The sequence below is a fragment of the Lytechinus pictus genome, chromosome 14, assembly GCF_037042905.1.
Source record: "Lytechinus pictus isolate F3 Inbred chromosome 14, Lp3.0, whole genome shotgun sequence".
NCBI classification, from domain to species: Eukaryota; Metazoa; Echinodermata; class Echinoidea; order Temnopleuroida; family Toxopneustidae; genus Lytechinus; species Lytechinus pictus.
The window spans coordinates 24370630-24388053 of NC_087258.1; the positions used below are offsets into that span (position 1 = coordinate 24370630).

General features: G+C 35.2%; 1 protein-coding gene across 1 annotated transcript; it reads right to left on the reverse strand.

Moving 5' to 3' along the window:
* Positions 1–2028: 2028 nt before the first annotated feature.
* On the reverse strand, positions 2029–7727 carry LOC129275672 (transmembrane protein 45B-like). The gene has a single exon (XM_064109572.1). The coding sequence runs from the start codon at positions 7579–7581 to the stop codon at positions 6754–6756; it is 828 nt and encodes a 275-aa protein (XP_063965642.1). The 5' UTR covers positions 7582–7727; the 3' UTR covers positions 2029–6753.
* Positions 7728–17424: the final 9697 nt, after the last annotated feature.

Consider the following 17424-nt stretch of genomic DNA (forward strand, 5'->3'; position numbering starts at 1 on the left):
GATTGCGTTAAGCGTTAAGTTAAATAGGCGAATCTTGATCATGGTTAACAAATGCTGTATAGAATGTCCAATTTTCAGGTCTGAATTCATGCAATTTCCATGAATTCGAGTTCGCGTTTTATCTTGTCTTATTTGTAAGAATAAAGCCATGATGTACAACAAAAGAAAACAAAAAATCTGCTTATTGCGGCCGATCGGGGGAAATGTAGATGAAAATATTTTTTCCGCCCCTACTGACGAAAGCTTGATCCATCCCTGCATTAATAATGCCATCTGTGCATCGTTTATGCAAAACATGACATTAGCGGCTCGGTGTAAAAAAGACAGAGGTAAAAATGGCAGAGGTGAAAATGGCGAAGGTAAAAATGGCAGAGGTAAAAATGGTAAAGGTAAAGATGGCAAAGGTTAAAATGACAGAGGTAAAAATGGCAGAGGTAAAAATGGCAAGGTAAAAATGGCAAAGGTAAAAATGGCAGAAGTATAAAAGGCAGCAGTAATAATGGCAAAGGTAAAAATGGCAGAGGTATAAATGGCAGCGGTAATGATGGCATATAGGTAATAATGGCAGAGGTAAAAATGGCCAGTCTTAAACCTCCATGCCAAAAAATCCAAAAGCCCCTCCACGTACAGTAGATAAAATAAGAAAGGTTCTGAGAAGAAAATTAGAATTATAATGTTGGGCGAATGGAAAGGGTAACGTTTTTAAATCATACTGTAGATCTTCTGCACCAAATTGATAACACTTGATTTGGTATTTCTTATTTTTTCGTGAACTTAAATGCACGGCCTTCTCATGTCAAATCGCTCTTGTAATATTCAATTTTGAAGCACACTTTGGATCCGAAGTATTGTACTTAATTAATTAAAGGGGAAATTCACACTGATATAAAGTTTATTGTCAAAATATCAGAAAACAATTAAAATGATACTGGAGGGGGTTATAGGGAATCCATCAAAGATTTAAAATGCTTTTAGAATTTTACATTTTAATGGTGACGTCATTTGCGAGCAGTTTTCCCCATATATGGTACAATAAAACATATCAATGAAATGTCATTTTCTTGAAAAAAAAGAAAATGGTTTTTATTTTACCTTAAGTAGATCAACATACAATTCATTTCACATCCGCTCCTGAAAGATTTTTTAGCAATCATGAACCACTGATTCAAAAATTGAAAAGTATACATTTTGGTGCATAAAATACGGGGCAGCTGCTAGTATATGACGTCACAGATAAAAAAAACTCAAACTTCTAATAAGTTTCTTAATCTCTGATCGGTTTTCCGCAAACCTTCATTAATATATTTTTCTGCTATTTTTACAGTAAACAATTTGTCAGGGTGAATTTCCCCTTCAAAACAGGTCGATAGAATGGTACCTAAGAAACACCTATAAATTCAAATCCCTGATTCGCTGCACATTTCAAAATTCATGCGGTAACCGTTACCATAGAAACTAGTTTAGGAACCTGACATCCACTTGGACTATCTGCAATGAGGTAATGCACTGAAAAACTGAATTTTAATTGCTATAATTATATCATTTACAATAAACTAGCATATTCTTTTTTTTTTTGCTGATTATACAACCATGTGGTGAGCCACAAAATTTGACGGGGCAGACATGGCGTATGGGGCAAAAATTCCTGTTCAAAAATGCAAACGAGCCAATTGAGTAAGCAGAGTTTTGACTTTTTAATACAAACTTTAAAATTCGTGATAGGCCTACATTTTGACATAACATTTTGAAAATAATAAATTTCAACCTTTCCTTTCTTTTCCTCATTTTTCTTGGTCTAAACAATTTCGGAGGCCCATACCCTTTATCGGTCTGTACGGCAGCGTTTACCACAGAAATTGTTAACACCATCTTTTCAGATAATGTGAGGTATGACGACAAAATCAAACAAGAGAAAATGAACAAAATTTGAAACAGGTTGGGCATAACATGGTGCGATGAAGTTATGGAATAGGACTCTTATTTCAAATTCACAAGGAGAAAACAAACAATACCAGACGACTCATGATGTGAAAGACAATAAGGTTTATTACAATTATTTCAATAATTTTAGTCAAAGGCAATTCATAAAACAATTTGATTTCCAAAAAATACTACTCTATATCAGATCTATATACAGTATATTACAGTTTAAATTTCAAACGTCATAAAAAAGATAATCAACAGTTTAAAATTAATTATTGATGGTAATTAGAATTATAACAATAAGTAATGAATAATATCTCCTTTGATCTCGTGTTTCATACACTCTTAAAACATGTAATACAAATCAGTCAAATTGACTAGTAGTCAGCTGGGTGCAACTGATATGTCTAGTCACATTTCTGTCGCATATTCTAGTCGGAAGTAACTCTGTTCTAGTAAAATACGACTATATAGAAAATAGTCAAATATGACTATAATAACAGTTGCATCCAGCTGACCCGACTAATTGGTAATTTCGACTGATTTGTTTACAGAGTGTACATCGGAGCATCTCTAAGCATTATACAATATTATTTCCACAGTCTTCAGATTCTTGCTTGTTAGCACACAATGTTATGTACATTCTCCACTCCCTGCATGGAGCATTCTAACAAATTCTGCAGATTTAATATGATTTCTCAATATTTGTTTAGGACAAAAAGTTATATTGTCTAAAAATGTTTATGTCATCAATAAAATTATTAATACTAAATTTACATTCATGCGTTCTAAAATGCTTATTACCTCCTTAAACACTAATTCTGTATAATAGCATTCTCCTACACTATTTTTTTTTAAGAATACCATATTTTATAAATGTACTCAGTTCCGATGCGCGTTATTCTATAAACCATCTAAAGAAAGAATATAAAAACCTCTGTTAATCATTTTAATAGTTTTAAACATTCCCTCTGTTGTACGTTTGTACTCTGAAACTTGAATAAACATGTGTGAGAATACGTATACGTATACATTTTCAATTTAGAATTCTATTTGTCACCCTTCTCGTTTATCATTAGTAATTCCCCTTGTTGGCCAATATTGAATAAGGCAATAAGTGTTCTTTTTATTATTAAACCTTCGTTTGATATAAATTATTTTTTTGTTGTTGCCTTTAAAAGTTGAAGTCAATCTATCGGCAAAAATGAGACTGACACGCAAAAATAGCACAATGGAAATTTCATCAAAATTGGCTGTAAATAAGAAATTATTTCAAATGTTTCTTTTTTTTCACGAAATAATAATACACACATCACTGGCGGTAAGCGAATGAATAAATCGATGATGCTATAGTTTGTATTCTAACATTTGAAAAGCCAAACGTTTCCATTTCATCCAATAATGTACAGTGAAACGTGAAATATTTAAAAGTTAAATAGGCCTATTTGATTTTGAATTTGAATTTACATAGTAAAATGTCCAAGACGTTGTGAGAGTGTGACGTCATTAACTCCCTTGTTTCCAAATAGAACAGTGTGTACACGCGTTTTGCAATAAGCGAACATATAATTATATTGATTTAATTATATTGATTATATTGATTTAAATTTTACATTCATGTTAATTTATATTCGATCACTTATTGACTATGTATATCATTTATTCAATGTTAAATTTTGTTCATGCTTTCATTTAAATTGAAATAATTTATCTTGTATTTATTTGTATAATGTTGAAGAATGAAAATAAATTGAATTTAATTTAATTGAACATGCCATTTTCATGTTACCTCCGATATTGATGAAATTTTCATAGCTACGATTGAACGATTTCTCTCTATTTCATCCAAATAAACTTGCTGTTGGGGTGAATGTGACATTAAACAAAAGGAATGCTTCTTGCACACGATGTCATGACAAGGCAATCATGTTGCCATCACGTGATCAACACGATAATCAATGTATTGTGTGATCGTCGTCATTAATTCTTTTCAAATTGTATCTTGCAGCCATGTAGTGGCTGATGATAATGCTCACAATTTACTTTTTTTTTTAAGATAGAAATATTACACAATGATAAGCACAACATAATTATCAAAACCCGTTAAACATTTTACATGAAAGAAAAAAGAAACGTTATCAGGTAATTTGTAAGTAGGACTATAATTCAAACGCGAATCTTTGATATCGATAATTAAAATATACTTCATCAGAAGGAAAATATTAAATTTACGAATATTATTTTCTATTGAGTAAATTTAGAAGTAAAAAATAATCCCCAAAGTTTTATATTATTCATATGTTTTGGATAGGCCTGCTAATGTAAAATGAATTTAACCATTCTTAAAACTACACTGTTGCTAATAAAGCGACTATTGTCTTGTCTCAAATAGTAAAACGAAACAAAAGCAGAAGTGCTATTGATGTATAATTTATTCTAAATCCGGATTTGCCCCACCTCGAGTTGATACATCTATTGTACAATAAATGTGAGCAAATAATCTATTTCAAAGTTCACATTTACAATTCTATTTACGAATTATAAAGAGGTCAGTTATTGGTATATATTCACATGAAAATTGACCAGCAGCACATGCTGAAAGGGTCAATTTACAAAAATCCATGTACAATAAAACAAAGCAAATGAACAAAAACGTAATTACAGTATTATATATCAAAACCTAGATCCAATTAAAAATCTCGATCTTCATTTAGCAAATATACATCAAAATTAATTGTTAAAAGCAAGAGCATACAAAATTATGAATGGCAACTGAAAATGTTTCGCATACTTTTAAGATTCATAATTGCACAAGACCTATATTTTAGAATTGATGTATATACTTGCCTGATTGGAGACAGGATACAGATGGTGTGTGCTATTTTTGGTAGCGCTCTGCAAGTCTTGCAGAATATTTTAGTCTAAGTTTGATCAATTTACACTACAAAAACGCCGGTGTTCATTTAACACCAGCCTGGTATCTATATCGGTAAACACCAGGGAAGTGTTGAAACAACACCAGTTTTGGCGTTAGTTTAATACCAGATAGACATTAAAGCAACACCAATAGTGTTAAAACAATATCGGTTTGATTCTAAACTGGTGTTGTTTCAACACCTCTCTGCCTGTATTTTCCGATATAGATACCGGGCTGGTGTTAAATTTACACCTACGTTTGTTTGCAGTGTTAAGGGATAGGCCAGTGGCAGACCCAGGCAGGGGCACCTCCTACCCGTGCCCCCCCCCCCCCCAACTTTTGAGAGCCACAAAAAAAATTGTGGAAAATGTCATGCATATGCGAAATGAAAACCCTTTTTTTCTGGAGAGAAAAACCCCTTGTACATATGCTCCCTTTTGAAAATCCTGAATCCGCCTTTGTCTCTCTCTCTCTCTCTTTTTTTGCTTGTAAAAGATAAAACTGTCCCCCCCCCCCCCCCGTTTGGAAAATCCTGCCCCCCTGGGATAGGCTATATATATTTGAAATTGAAATCGAGAGAGAAAGCAAGTGACCAAAGTTCAATCGCGTTCTCGTCAACCGTTCTACATGTATATTTAGCTCGACATGGTTCAACTTTTCCATCTTGGCTGAACAGCTACTGTTGATAGTCCGAAAAAGCTCAAATACTCGTTGGTAGCTACTGAATAGCTGACCTGACCGACCACAAGGTGGATTTTTTGTTCATTTTCTCATTTTTTTAAAAGAAATAATTTATCGTCAGCTCGGAATTTTGAGGAAATCTGGTTTGTATTAATTGGTTTCCAACTTCCTTTCCAACACCGAAAGGCAATGCATATTTCTCGTAAATCTGCGTAAATATATTGGGTTACATGAATTATGGTACGAATATCAAAGATTACAGAGCACATAATTCATGACTTAAAAAAAATAATTTTATGGACGAATTTTCACAGAATAACACGCTGGCATGAAAGGTTCTGTTCCTTGTTAATCCGGAAATGAATTACTATCTCAACCTGTGATTTTTAAACACGGGAATGTATGTATAACGTAACTCTATTCCTTAATTGTCTCACTTATCCTTGTCTCTTATTTTCTTATTGCAGACGTATATAATTTTTCTTCTTCTTTCTCTTATTGTCTTATTTCTCTGATTGTTCTAGATTGTATTTGGCACATTGTAAATCTAAATTACTGTTATCATGGTTATTATTACTATTAATAATTTTATTTTTAACATTATTACTATCATTATTACCATCATCGCATCATTCATGGTATACTTTAAATTGTATCTCACAGCCGGTGCCTGGATTGTACACAAATTACATTATTTTAAATAGGATACAACGTGATCATGATAATCATTAAAATCCAGAATGAATAATCAGAGAATAGAGGTTATCAGATATAAAAATAAAAAAGTGCATGTCAATGCAAATCATTAATTATATTATCTTTGTTAATACTATTTAATTGTCATTATCATTGTCGTAATTGGAATTATCATTATTATTATTTACCTAATATCAATACTGGGTCCCGTTTCATAAAGATTTGCAACTATTGTAACTTTGCCATTATGGCAACTACCATGGTAACCTTGATTTTGATTGGCTGCTGTGCCCTGTTGCCATGGTAGTTGCCATAATGGCAAATTAAGTTACAACAGTTGCAACTCTTTATGAAACGGGCCCAGGGCTGACGTTGGCCCATTCATATATCCTCAGTCTGACATTTCTGATATATGTTCCCTAATAGTTTGACCGCAAGTTCCTCACGACCGTTACACATCATCATCATCACTATCATCGTCATCATCATCATCATCATGATCAAAGATCCATAAGATGTTGATTATTCCTATATCCTCAGTCTGACGTGTTTCCTAAGAGCTTGATCTCAAGTTCCTCACGACCGTTACACGTCTCAGAGTACTGCACAGTCGAGATCCCACAGGACTTCAACACCAGTTTGGTGCTGCAATAGATGACGAACAGAACCAACATACCGATGAGAATATGCCACGTGAAAAAGGCCGTAGTGAACATGATGTTGAGGTGGTCTTCACCATCCCATACCTCTCCCGATGGCGGCCTGTACAGAACGATTCCCAAGTGCCAGAACCACGTACCTTGGACAAGGGTGAACAGAATCCGGATCAGCCGGATCAGGATATCATCAGGGTTCCAAATCTCACCGGCTGCTGACAAGAAGCAGACAAAGATGGCAAAAACAAGCATGCTGTGAAGGTGGATATCCAGAGGACTGCGGCCGTGGGTGTGGTAGTAAAAGAGAAACCCTTCCACGGAGTACGCCAAAGCGCCGAAAGCTTGTTCATACCTGGCTACAGAAGGAACACACGTCGCTCCTATAGTTTTGACGAATCCGTAGAGGCCGAAATACAAGTACATGGAGCAGTGACCCCACTCGACATCGTTTTGCCATTCACCGTTTTTATCGATGAGGACTAGGATAGGCTCGGAGTAGGCCATCTCGACGACGATGCCGGCAACGGCGCCGAAAATGATTAGGCCTGCTTCAATTGGAGCTCGGTGCAGACATTGCATCAGGCGCGACCGGGGACGCTTCCTTCCGTTGTCCAGTACAGCGGTGGTGTATGCAAGTTGTATGATCCACCAGATAGCAACAATGATAAAGAATCCACCAGGGACTGCATGTCCACCAAACGATCCCATTTTTTGTCTGTGTTTCTTGACCTTTAGAAGAGAATCCTTCTCAAGTTCTTGCTTATTCCACAGTGGCCTGAATCTAGTGATGATCTAAACTGGTCGCACATTATTGCATGGGAAAGGCGCCTCGATCGTTTATCATCGTTTATCGCGATGACACGGACTGGTATATTATGATTATGCGCACATCTCTTTCTCTCTCTTCCCCTCTCCTCCCTCTATGGTACGTGCGGATGTTTGCGCACGTATTTGATGTATGGCGGGCCATCTGTCCATAAACCACGTACCCAGTATACACTGCATTCATTGGTTTCCTTTATTCACGGTGTACAAACCCTCCCCTAATAAGTTTAGTACGGGTGTTATCAATATTCCCGAAACAATTGCAAGAAATTGATGTCCGATCCTTGGGCACAGGAGTTCCTTCTTTCTCACATTCTTCCTGCAAGTTTACTTCAATTTGGTGCATCATTCTTATTCAAATCTATATGTATTCTTATTCTCATTTAGCTGGACCTACTTATATTTCAGAAGGTTGCGTTGATAACTATTGTGCATTCGAGGGTTTATTTTCGATGTTTTAAGAGTTATCTATCTAAGTGTACATTCATGCACGAGTGAGATGTAATAATAAAAGTGAGTGTGTTATTGAGCGCACATACCGTCCATAAATGCTCATGGCGCCGCGCGCAGTAACAGTTCTTATGGATATACATAAACAACTACAAACATAAATGTCAATGCAGAGAGATCTTAATTTACTACAGGAACGGTTTTGCATCACCCACTGAAATTCCTAGTTACATCCTGGTGAGGCCTGGTGCCCTACTGCTTACTGCTCCGTTCACCCACAATTTAAGGGGCAAGCCAGTTCAGCTCAGTACTCACAGAGCTCTAGCAAGTAAGGGCACCAGCCCCCATTAGGAGGCTAGTCAGACCAGTGAATGATGATAAATAGAGTGTACTGTACAAGTATACAAAAAATATTTCTAATGAATATGGGTTTAGTTATCGAAGGCATTAAAGTTTGAACAAATATGCCTACAAATATATAGGTCTCTACAAATGGAGAGTGCCCCAATGGTTCATACACGTAACACAGCCCCTTCAATCATACTTATTTGCATTTGAAATATTATTTGCAAGATACACTAGTAATTCCTTTTTCATTTCTGATCAAATCAATTTATAAAACACCATAGGATACGTGCTTAAAAGTTCTTTCCTATTTCTTTCCTGTCCAATCTTATACCAGAAGTCATTGGCGGCTATTCCTTTTGGGGAAGGGAAGGGGTGTGCTGACCTATAATTCCCCTATTTTTGTAGAATTTTGCACAGTAACCTATATGGGAGACGGTCGCGACCGTCTCCCATATAGGTTACCGGTCGGCTCGTCAATGATGAACACAAATCTCACAAGATCGGTGCCAGTGCCAAGTTGTTTTGAAGGGTCAACAACAACAAGCAATTAGTTTTGCTTTATTAGTGGATCCCTCCATTTCCACATATACATACATGTATATATTGCTAATTTGCTTTTATAATTCTGTTTTTGTTTCATCATTGAAAATATATATTATGTACATGGAGCGGTGTGGCCCAGTGGAATAGTCTAAGAGGGTCGTGTGTTCGAATCCCAGCCATGACGTAATTTCCGTCAGCAAGAAATTGATCCACAACACAATGCGCTTGCACTCAACCCAGGTGAGGTAAATGTCTGGTACATCTACCGGTAGGAAGGAGTTTCTCAAAAAGCTGTGAGTACAGGAATCGGTATCCAAGCTTAGCCGGGGTGATATAGGAGCGCATTGAGCACATATTATACAAATATCATCACTTTCATTACTGATATTATTATTCTTATTACATATCTCGATTTGAATTGTTTGTGTGATCATAATATGCACATGTCATTGTAATTACCTCCCCTTTTCTCTTGGAAATGAAATAAACGAATTCGAATTTTTGATATTTCATTTAACGTATATATCATATATATATTAATAAATGTATAGAATAAGTGATAACAATATGCCCTTCACACCAACCTGTTAACTCTGTATCTGCACGTCTATGCTACTTTTGTATATATAGAAATGACTTCATCTATCTTCATGTACTAATAATCCTCCTATAGTAAAGGAATATATATATAAATTTATCAAAGTTACCGAAGTTTGAAAATATTTTCCCTTCCCCCGACAATGAAAAAAAGTATAATTCATATTCAATTCAGTTAAATTAAAAAATTGTTTATTAAAACCTTTGACTGGGCCGCAGCCAAAGACTGAATTAAAATATGTGTATATTTATTTATTTATTTATTAAAAGTTATAATAACGGGGTAGCCCCTTCAGTAGTCAAATACTGTTATACTTGGGGCCCTGTATAACATAAGACAAAATAAAATACAAGCATACATACAATACAAATGGAAAATTCAAATCCTAAACATAAACAGATGGAAAATCCAGGTGTACAGCGAATAACATAAAATTGAGAATGGCAAGTATGGAAAGGGAAAGGAAGAAGGAAGGGTAAGGTCGAGATGGGGTGAAGAAGAATATTGAGCTAGAGAGGAAGAAGAAGGCAAATCACCATACTTTTAACTTTTGAATCTAGAATACTATAATGCCATAATTATTTCATTGTTCAGTGTTTTTATCAGTGAATAAATTATACAATTAGTAGTTTTATAATTAGTAACTGTTCCCTTTTGATAACTTAAAATATTTTAGTTTGATTCATATTATCATTTAAGTAACAATATTTGTTTATTTATGTTACTAAGTATTGTTTTCTTTGACTTAGATTTTGACTTTATTTTCATGTATGATATGATGATTTATGTTGTTCTTTATGTTTTCATCAGGTCATTGATGAAAAACAGTTTTATGCTGATCTTTTGTACCTGAATAAATATGTTCTGATAAATAAATGAATACATAAATACTAGTAATACGAAAATGCACAATTTAATAATATGAAAACAACCAACAGATTTTATCCAAATGAGAACATACAACCAACTTCAGAAATGAAATCACACATGGCGTCTCGAAAGAATATAATCTTCACTTCGGTACGTTTAATGTCACTGATGGCTCGCCATACTCCGGGGCCAGACTATTTTATTGATCACGTGGGTATACAAGGTCACTGTTTACAAAGCATTATGATAATGCCTTGAATATAAAAACACCGTTCATTGAACAATATTCCGGATATATATTTGACCTGTACCCATCGGGCGAACTCTGGGAGTAAGCTTGGAGCTCATGCATGGTTGTGAATAATTATATCAACAAGAGAGTAGATTTGTAAAGCGCACGCGCCATTCAAAGGCTAGTTCAAATTGTCTCTTATGCGATGCATTATACGAGTATTTCCAAAATCAAAACAATATGTTTAATCATTGTCTAAGTCAGACATAAAATCACATAGAGATAGTTAATGATTTATCATTAATGCAACATTATTGTACTTTTTATTACAAAAATCCAAGTTGGTGATAGCTTTTGACATAATATCCAGGCAATAATATTACATTTCTCCCTTGGAGGGCAAGACCCCCCCCCCCCCCCATTTGTACGCCAGCGATTCAGGCCTAGTCTAGACCCGGGGACACTTCCATTGACGAGTGGATACCAGGCGCGACCAAAGAAATGCGAAAAAAGGATCTCCTTTTCAAGATTAGGAACATTACGTACGTAACGTAATTTAGGGTGTCAAAAACAGCAAAATACTGAAAAAGGGGTATATATATCAGTTTCGCTAGGAAAGCAACATGTTTACGGTCAAATTTTCGAGGGTATAAAAAAGACTAAAATGCATTATAAAGGATGTTTAGAGTCCGATTTGAACGAGGTGGGAGGTGGGGCGGAACTCAACCCAATGTAATTAAAGGTAAAGCCGACGTCCGTGTATAACGATCAAAATATCGCTGTACTTGTTTAAGGGTCGACTTGTCAAAGGTACTGTTTTGTTTCCAATACATGTTAAGGGGTGCATTTTCGGAATAATTATGAGAAATACTTGTTTAGGATGCTTTTCGAAACCCCATGGTCATGCATGGTATCCACTCGTCAATGGAAGTGGCCCCTGGGGTCTCGACGAACTAGCGTTTTAAGGCTGAAAAGTAATAAACTAATACCCCCAGGGCAGTGTCCCATTTTTTTCACTCATTCGGCCGTTGATATCGGTCCAAGGTTCACTTCACCATAATTTGCAAATATAATAAAGGATTTATTATTCCTTTTGTCATTTCCGCCTCAATGTATATCGCACAGAAATTCGTTGGTATATAGCGTAAACTACACAAACACAATCGCATAAATAAAACCGCTGGAGAACAGTTTCGTTTTCATATACAGTACTTACGTATATCACTATCTTCATGTCCAATTCATCCGAATTTCCAGGCAATAGCCAATTGCAGTCTTGAAAAGGATTGGTGAAAATAACCATTGTGTTGATGGATATTAAATGATCAAGACCAACCAATTTAATGGTTAAAATCTTCCAGAACTATTGGTTGATATTCACCATTTTTATCGGTTGGACCCTTACTGGCTCGTTTTTTAAGAATACATAGCCTACTCTAATAGAGAAAGGACATATTTCTTTAACTTATTCATGTACTTGTTTCAAAGGTATAACTCATATTCCGAGGTCCAGCTCTACTGATAGTCCATGGTCTAGGTCTAGGTCTGTGTTAAAACAAAGGCCGACATCACTGATCGGGGCCCGGTCTTACAACGAGTTATGATTGATACGATTGATCCAATCAATCTCAACTGTATGGAAATCCATCCATACCATAATTTTTTTCTTCAGGAAATATGCACAATCTCCTTAGTGAACTAAGAGAAACACACTTTAAATGTTGATGTTTGCTGCCCGTCCATAGTTGTGGTTGATCGGATCAATCGCAACTCTTTGTAAGACCGGGCCCTGACATTCAGATCAGTGATGTATCAGATTAGATAAGGTACAGATCAGTGTCATACATCCATGGTTAAAATCATGGGAAGCCAAAAATGTCAAAATTTCATTTACATTATAATGTTACTATGTACTTGTCCGGGGGGGGGGCACTTACATTTACGAGTGGATACCATGCGCGACCCCAAAAAACACGTAAAAAGGATGTATTTTTCAAGATAGGGCACGTTACGTACGTAACGTATTAAATAAGGGTGTCAAACACACTAAAATAATATTTCGCTAGGAAAGCTACGTACGTGTTTCAAGGGTCGAATTTGCGAGGGTTAAGACTAAAAACGTGTTTAGAGCCCGGTAGAGTCCCGATTTGCACGAGGGGTGGGAGGTGGGGCCGTACAAAGCCCAATGATGTAGGTAAAGGTAAAACTGACGTCCGTGACCGTTAAAATATCACTTTTATGGTTTAGGGGTTCAATTCAGGGAATACTTGCCAAGGGTATCGGTTTGTTTCCAATACTTGTTAAGGGTAGGGTTTCACACGCCAATACTTGTTAAGGGGTGCATTTTCAGAATATTGAAAATACGTGTTTAGGGAGCTTTTCGAGACCCCATGGTCGCGCATGGTATCCACTCGTCAATGGAAGTGCCCCCCCCCCCCCGGGACTTGTCCATTTCCTCACGACTTGCTAAAATGATGAAGAGAACATTTTCGGTAATCATCCACAGTCAGTTATGAATGATTTGAGGGTCCGAATAGAGCTGACAAATTGAATTTTTAGATATTAGATCCCCCCATCAACCCTTCAAATTGCTTCCCTTCTCCAATGCACGCGCTACACCTCCAAATGTTCCGATCTTCACTATGGTGGCCCTGAAGGGACATCGCATATAGACCAAATCGCGAATAATCACGACGAAATTCGCGTCGAAATTCGCGACGTTGCCAATTTCGTCGTCAATTTGAATATTCACGACGAAATTCACGACATCGTGAATTTCGTCGCCAATTTCGTCGCGAATTATTCACGACGTCGCCAATTTCGTTGCCAATTTCGTCTTGAATATTCAAATTGACGACGAAATTGGCGACGTCGTGAAATTCGTCGTGAATAATTCGCGACGAAATTCACGACGAAATTGGTGACGTCGTGAATTTCGTCGCCAATTTCGTCGTGAATATTCGCGATTTGGTCTATTTGCGATGTTCCTTCAGGGCCACCATACTTCACAACTTCCCAAACCCATCTACCAAATTGATATTGCATTGTTCAAGTTGTCACGGTTTCAACTGAGAATTCGCCGCGATGCCTTTGATGCACGGTCAAAGTAGTCTGCTGGGCAAACCCTTCACTCGAGTAAGGGTCTGAATGTGCAGCCGACTCATGCCTTGTGTACTGAAGGCCCGATCTTATTGGAACAGCAAGTTTTGTATGTATGCTAGTCTTTGCGTGGAGGCACACTTGTTGATCAAAGTTCCAATCAGGGTCTGCGCATGCAGACTATGGTCAAAGCTGGCGCACAGATCAGAACCTCGATCTCTCATCATTTATTTCGCTGTGTTCGTTCGTGAACAATGTGAGGGTATGACATAGTATGATATACACTTCAAATTCATAAATAAACTATTATGTTTGGTTGGACAACAGAGGCGATGCCACAGGGAGAAGCAGGGCGCTGCCCGTTTATGATTACCAAAGTGATTTTTTTTAAATGGAGAAAAAAAAGAAAACTCAAGAAGAGTGAAGAAATGAACGAGAAAATCGTGTCACTATATTATGCGATACCCCTTTGACTTCATGGAGGGGGGGGGGGGGGGTAATGGATGTAACCTTCGATCACCTTGCCCCCATCAAATAACTCTGGTATCCTGTTGAACAATATTTATGATTTTCGTTAAAAAAACTTCTCATTCGTAAAATTTGGTTACTCGAACTGGCAAACTGAAAAAACGAAACAGCATACGTTTAAAACATAAAATGGGCTAAAGAATTCAGAATAATGGCATTTTCTGTAGCTCTTTACCACATCTGTGTCCTTCTCAAAGGCAGTTTAAACTAATGAGAGAGGCGTTAGATGTACAATTTATTCAATGAATAAGAAAAAAATCATACGCCACAACATTTAGGGAAATGTAAAGGCTACGAATATAATTCACATGACTTGACCATAATAATTATGTAGGGCCTATAAAACGACATGCTCTAGTCTATATGAGAGCTACAATAATATTGTTTGTTTAAAAAAAAAGCAACTAAACGGACTTCTAAGGATAAGGTCGTCTATAAAATCACCAAAAGTGAGTGGGTTTCGATCCCAAAGATCCAAAACTGGTTTTGATAAAGGTAGAAAATAAGAGATACATCAACTGTTTATGAATAACCATTATTTTCGTAAGCTACGAGTTTGTGACGTCGAGTTATTGGCCCAATCACTGGACTATCAATTGAATTGTCATCAAAATGTCATTTTTTCGAGATTTTTAGGATGACTTCAATATTTTCCCTTTGTAGCTTGTCTGATGATATATTGCATACATGATTATTAATTGGATGAATTTTTAACAACCTAATTTACAGTTCTTTTTTTTTTTTTTTTTTTTTTTTTTTTTTTTTATTTGTATGTTCTCATTTACATCGTCACTGTATATTGAACAAAAATAAAAAACAACAGCATGATATACATTAGAATTCAACATAAAAATTGACAACATTATACAAATATAGCAAGAAAAATGTTTAGATACATGTTCAATAGTAAGCAAACATAATGCCTAAATTGACTTTTCAATCTTTGTTTTACAATTTTTCCAAAAAATACCTTTTTTTATATTTGCTCTCCATTTTATTTCTTCTAAGAAAATTTCAAATATTTCTTTAAAATTTGATTTTCTTTTTTGTTGAAAAATTGTATAAGAAGCTAAATTGATTAATACATTAAAGAAAGATATAACGTTGTGTCCATTACCACCGTGTCTACCAATCACAATGTCTTTATAACTAATATCCACATTTTTAATATTCAGATTAATGGTAAAACAAAAGTTACTGAATTTTAACCAAAAGAGTCTAGAATAATGGCAATCATAAAATAAGTGATAATAGTTTTCAATAGTTTTACATTTAAAACAGAGTGGAGATTCTGCCAATTTAAATCGAAACAAATATTCATTTGACATCAAAAGTTTATACAAAAATTTAAAGTTGAATTCAGCTAAACGAAATTCTTCAATGAAAGTAACTTTTTCTTTCCAGATATTGTTCCAAATCAAATTTTCTTTGAAATAAAGTGACCAATATTGTTCAACATTTGGGGTTATAAACTTTTTATCCACAAGAAAATTGTATAATCTTTTAGAAAGTTTAACAGATAAATGTTTACTTTGTTTTATATGTAAAACAGGATCATGGTCCTTCAATTGAAAGTAGCTAACAATTGAATGATTTGAGCAATGTTTATCATTAACCAAAATGTTTTTCCATTTTTCTGGTATACAACTCCAAATTAATTTCGATTCACATAAATAATTTCCTTTTTTCTTTAATTTTGCATGAATACACAGTATATCCAATAGTCCATCGTTGTTAACAATATCTCCAATAACAAGAATGTCTGTGAGCATACCCAATGCTTCCAAAACAAACACTTATTCTTATACAAAATGTTTTTATTACCCCATAATAACTGTTGCCTAATATCTTCACCTGTATTCTCAAAAGTGGGTTTGTTATTACACATTTTCCAAGCAATTATACATTGACGATAAAATAATGGAAGTTGTTTCATTTCAGGCATTTGACATTCTTTTTCAAATTACAGTTCAATTTACAGTTCTTATTCAATTACGTAACCATGGTAACGATGAACCTCCGGGCACGACTTATTTACAGCTTGATAGCCTAATTAGGTATCCGATAAATCACTATCCCGACATATTCAAGATATCACATTCAATGCCTGATTAATACAAAAAATAAACATAAAAAAGATATTTAAAAGGGTATTAAGATCGTTGTTATTTATTGCTCACATAATGTATATAGAAGGTGTTTCATAAAATGAGTTATTTGATATCACTTACTAATAGATGAAATTACGAAATATTATTATAGTTTTGTTGCCACAATCTTTTATTGAACTTTGGCAAATGGAAGTTTATGATTACAAAGACAATTGTCCTGGTATTCTCATCTATATTTAAGTGTATGACAGTCAAAAGAATATTATTACATTAGGTCGATTTTTGTGTTTAAATTAGAATAGGAAACTGCTTTTTATTAGCACAATTTATAGGCAAAGTATCATTATGATTTATGAACTCAACAGTTTGTCTTTCGCACCTTTTACTATAACCAAATATGCGAGGATATCGTGACAGCCATTTTTATATGAATAATGCTATAAAAAAATGTATGGGAGTAATTTCGCTATTTACAATTATTCAAGAAAAATGAAATTTTTTTTCGAACTCTGCTATTTCCGCGTGTAAAAAACCTCAATAAAATATTCAAAACTATGTTTATTCTTGATTCGTCTGTACATAATGACCTAACCATCATAACTGATTGACTTGATATCATCTCATCAACCTGAGTTTATTTCCTTCTATGACCTCATTCTTATTCCCTGCGAAATATATCAGAGTAAGAAACAACATTGGTCAAAATATTCATCAAATCTGAACTCTTCCTATGTATATAATCCCATTCTCATTGAAAATAAGTGCTATAATAACGTAGATCGTAAACGTGTATTGGTTAGGTTTCTTCTCTTTACACTATGCTCTTTCTCTCCCCTCTCTTTCTCTCTTTCTCTTATTCTCTGTCACACACATACACACCCACGCACCCTCCTCATACATACGCACACACTCTCTGTATCTATTTTATATTTTCCCCCTCGCTTTCA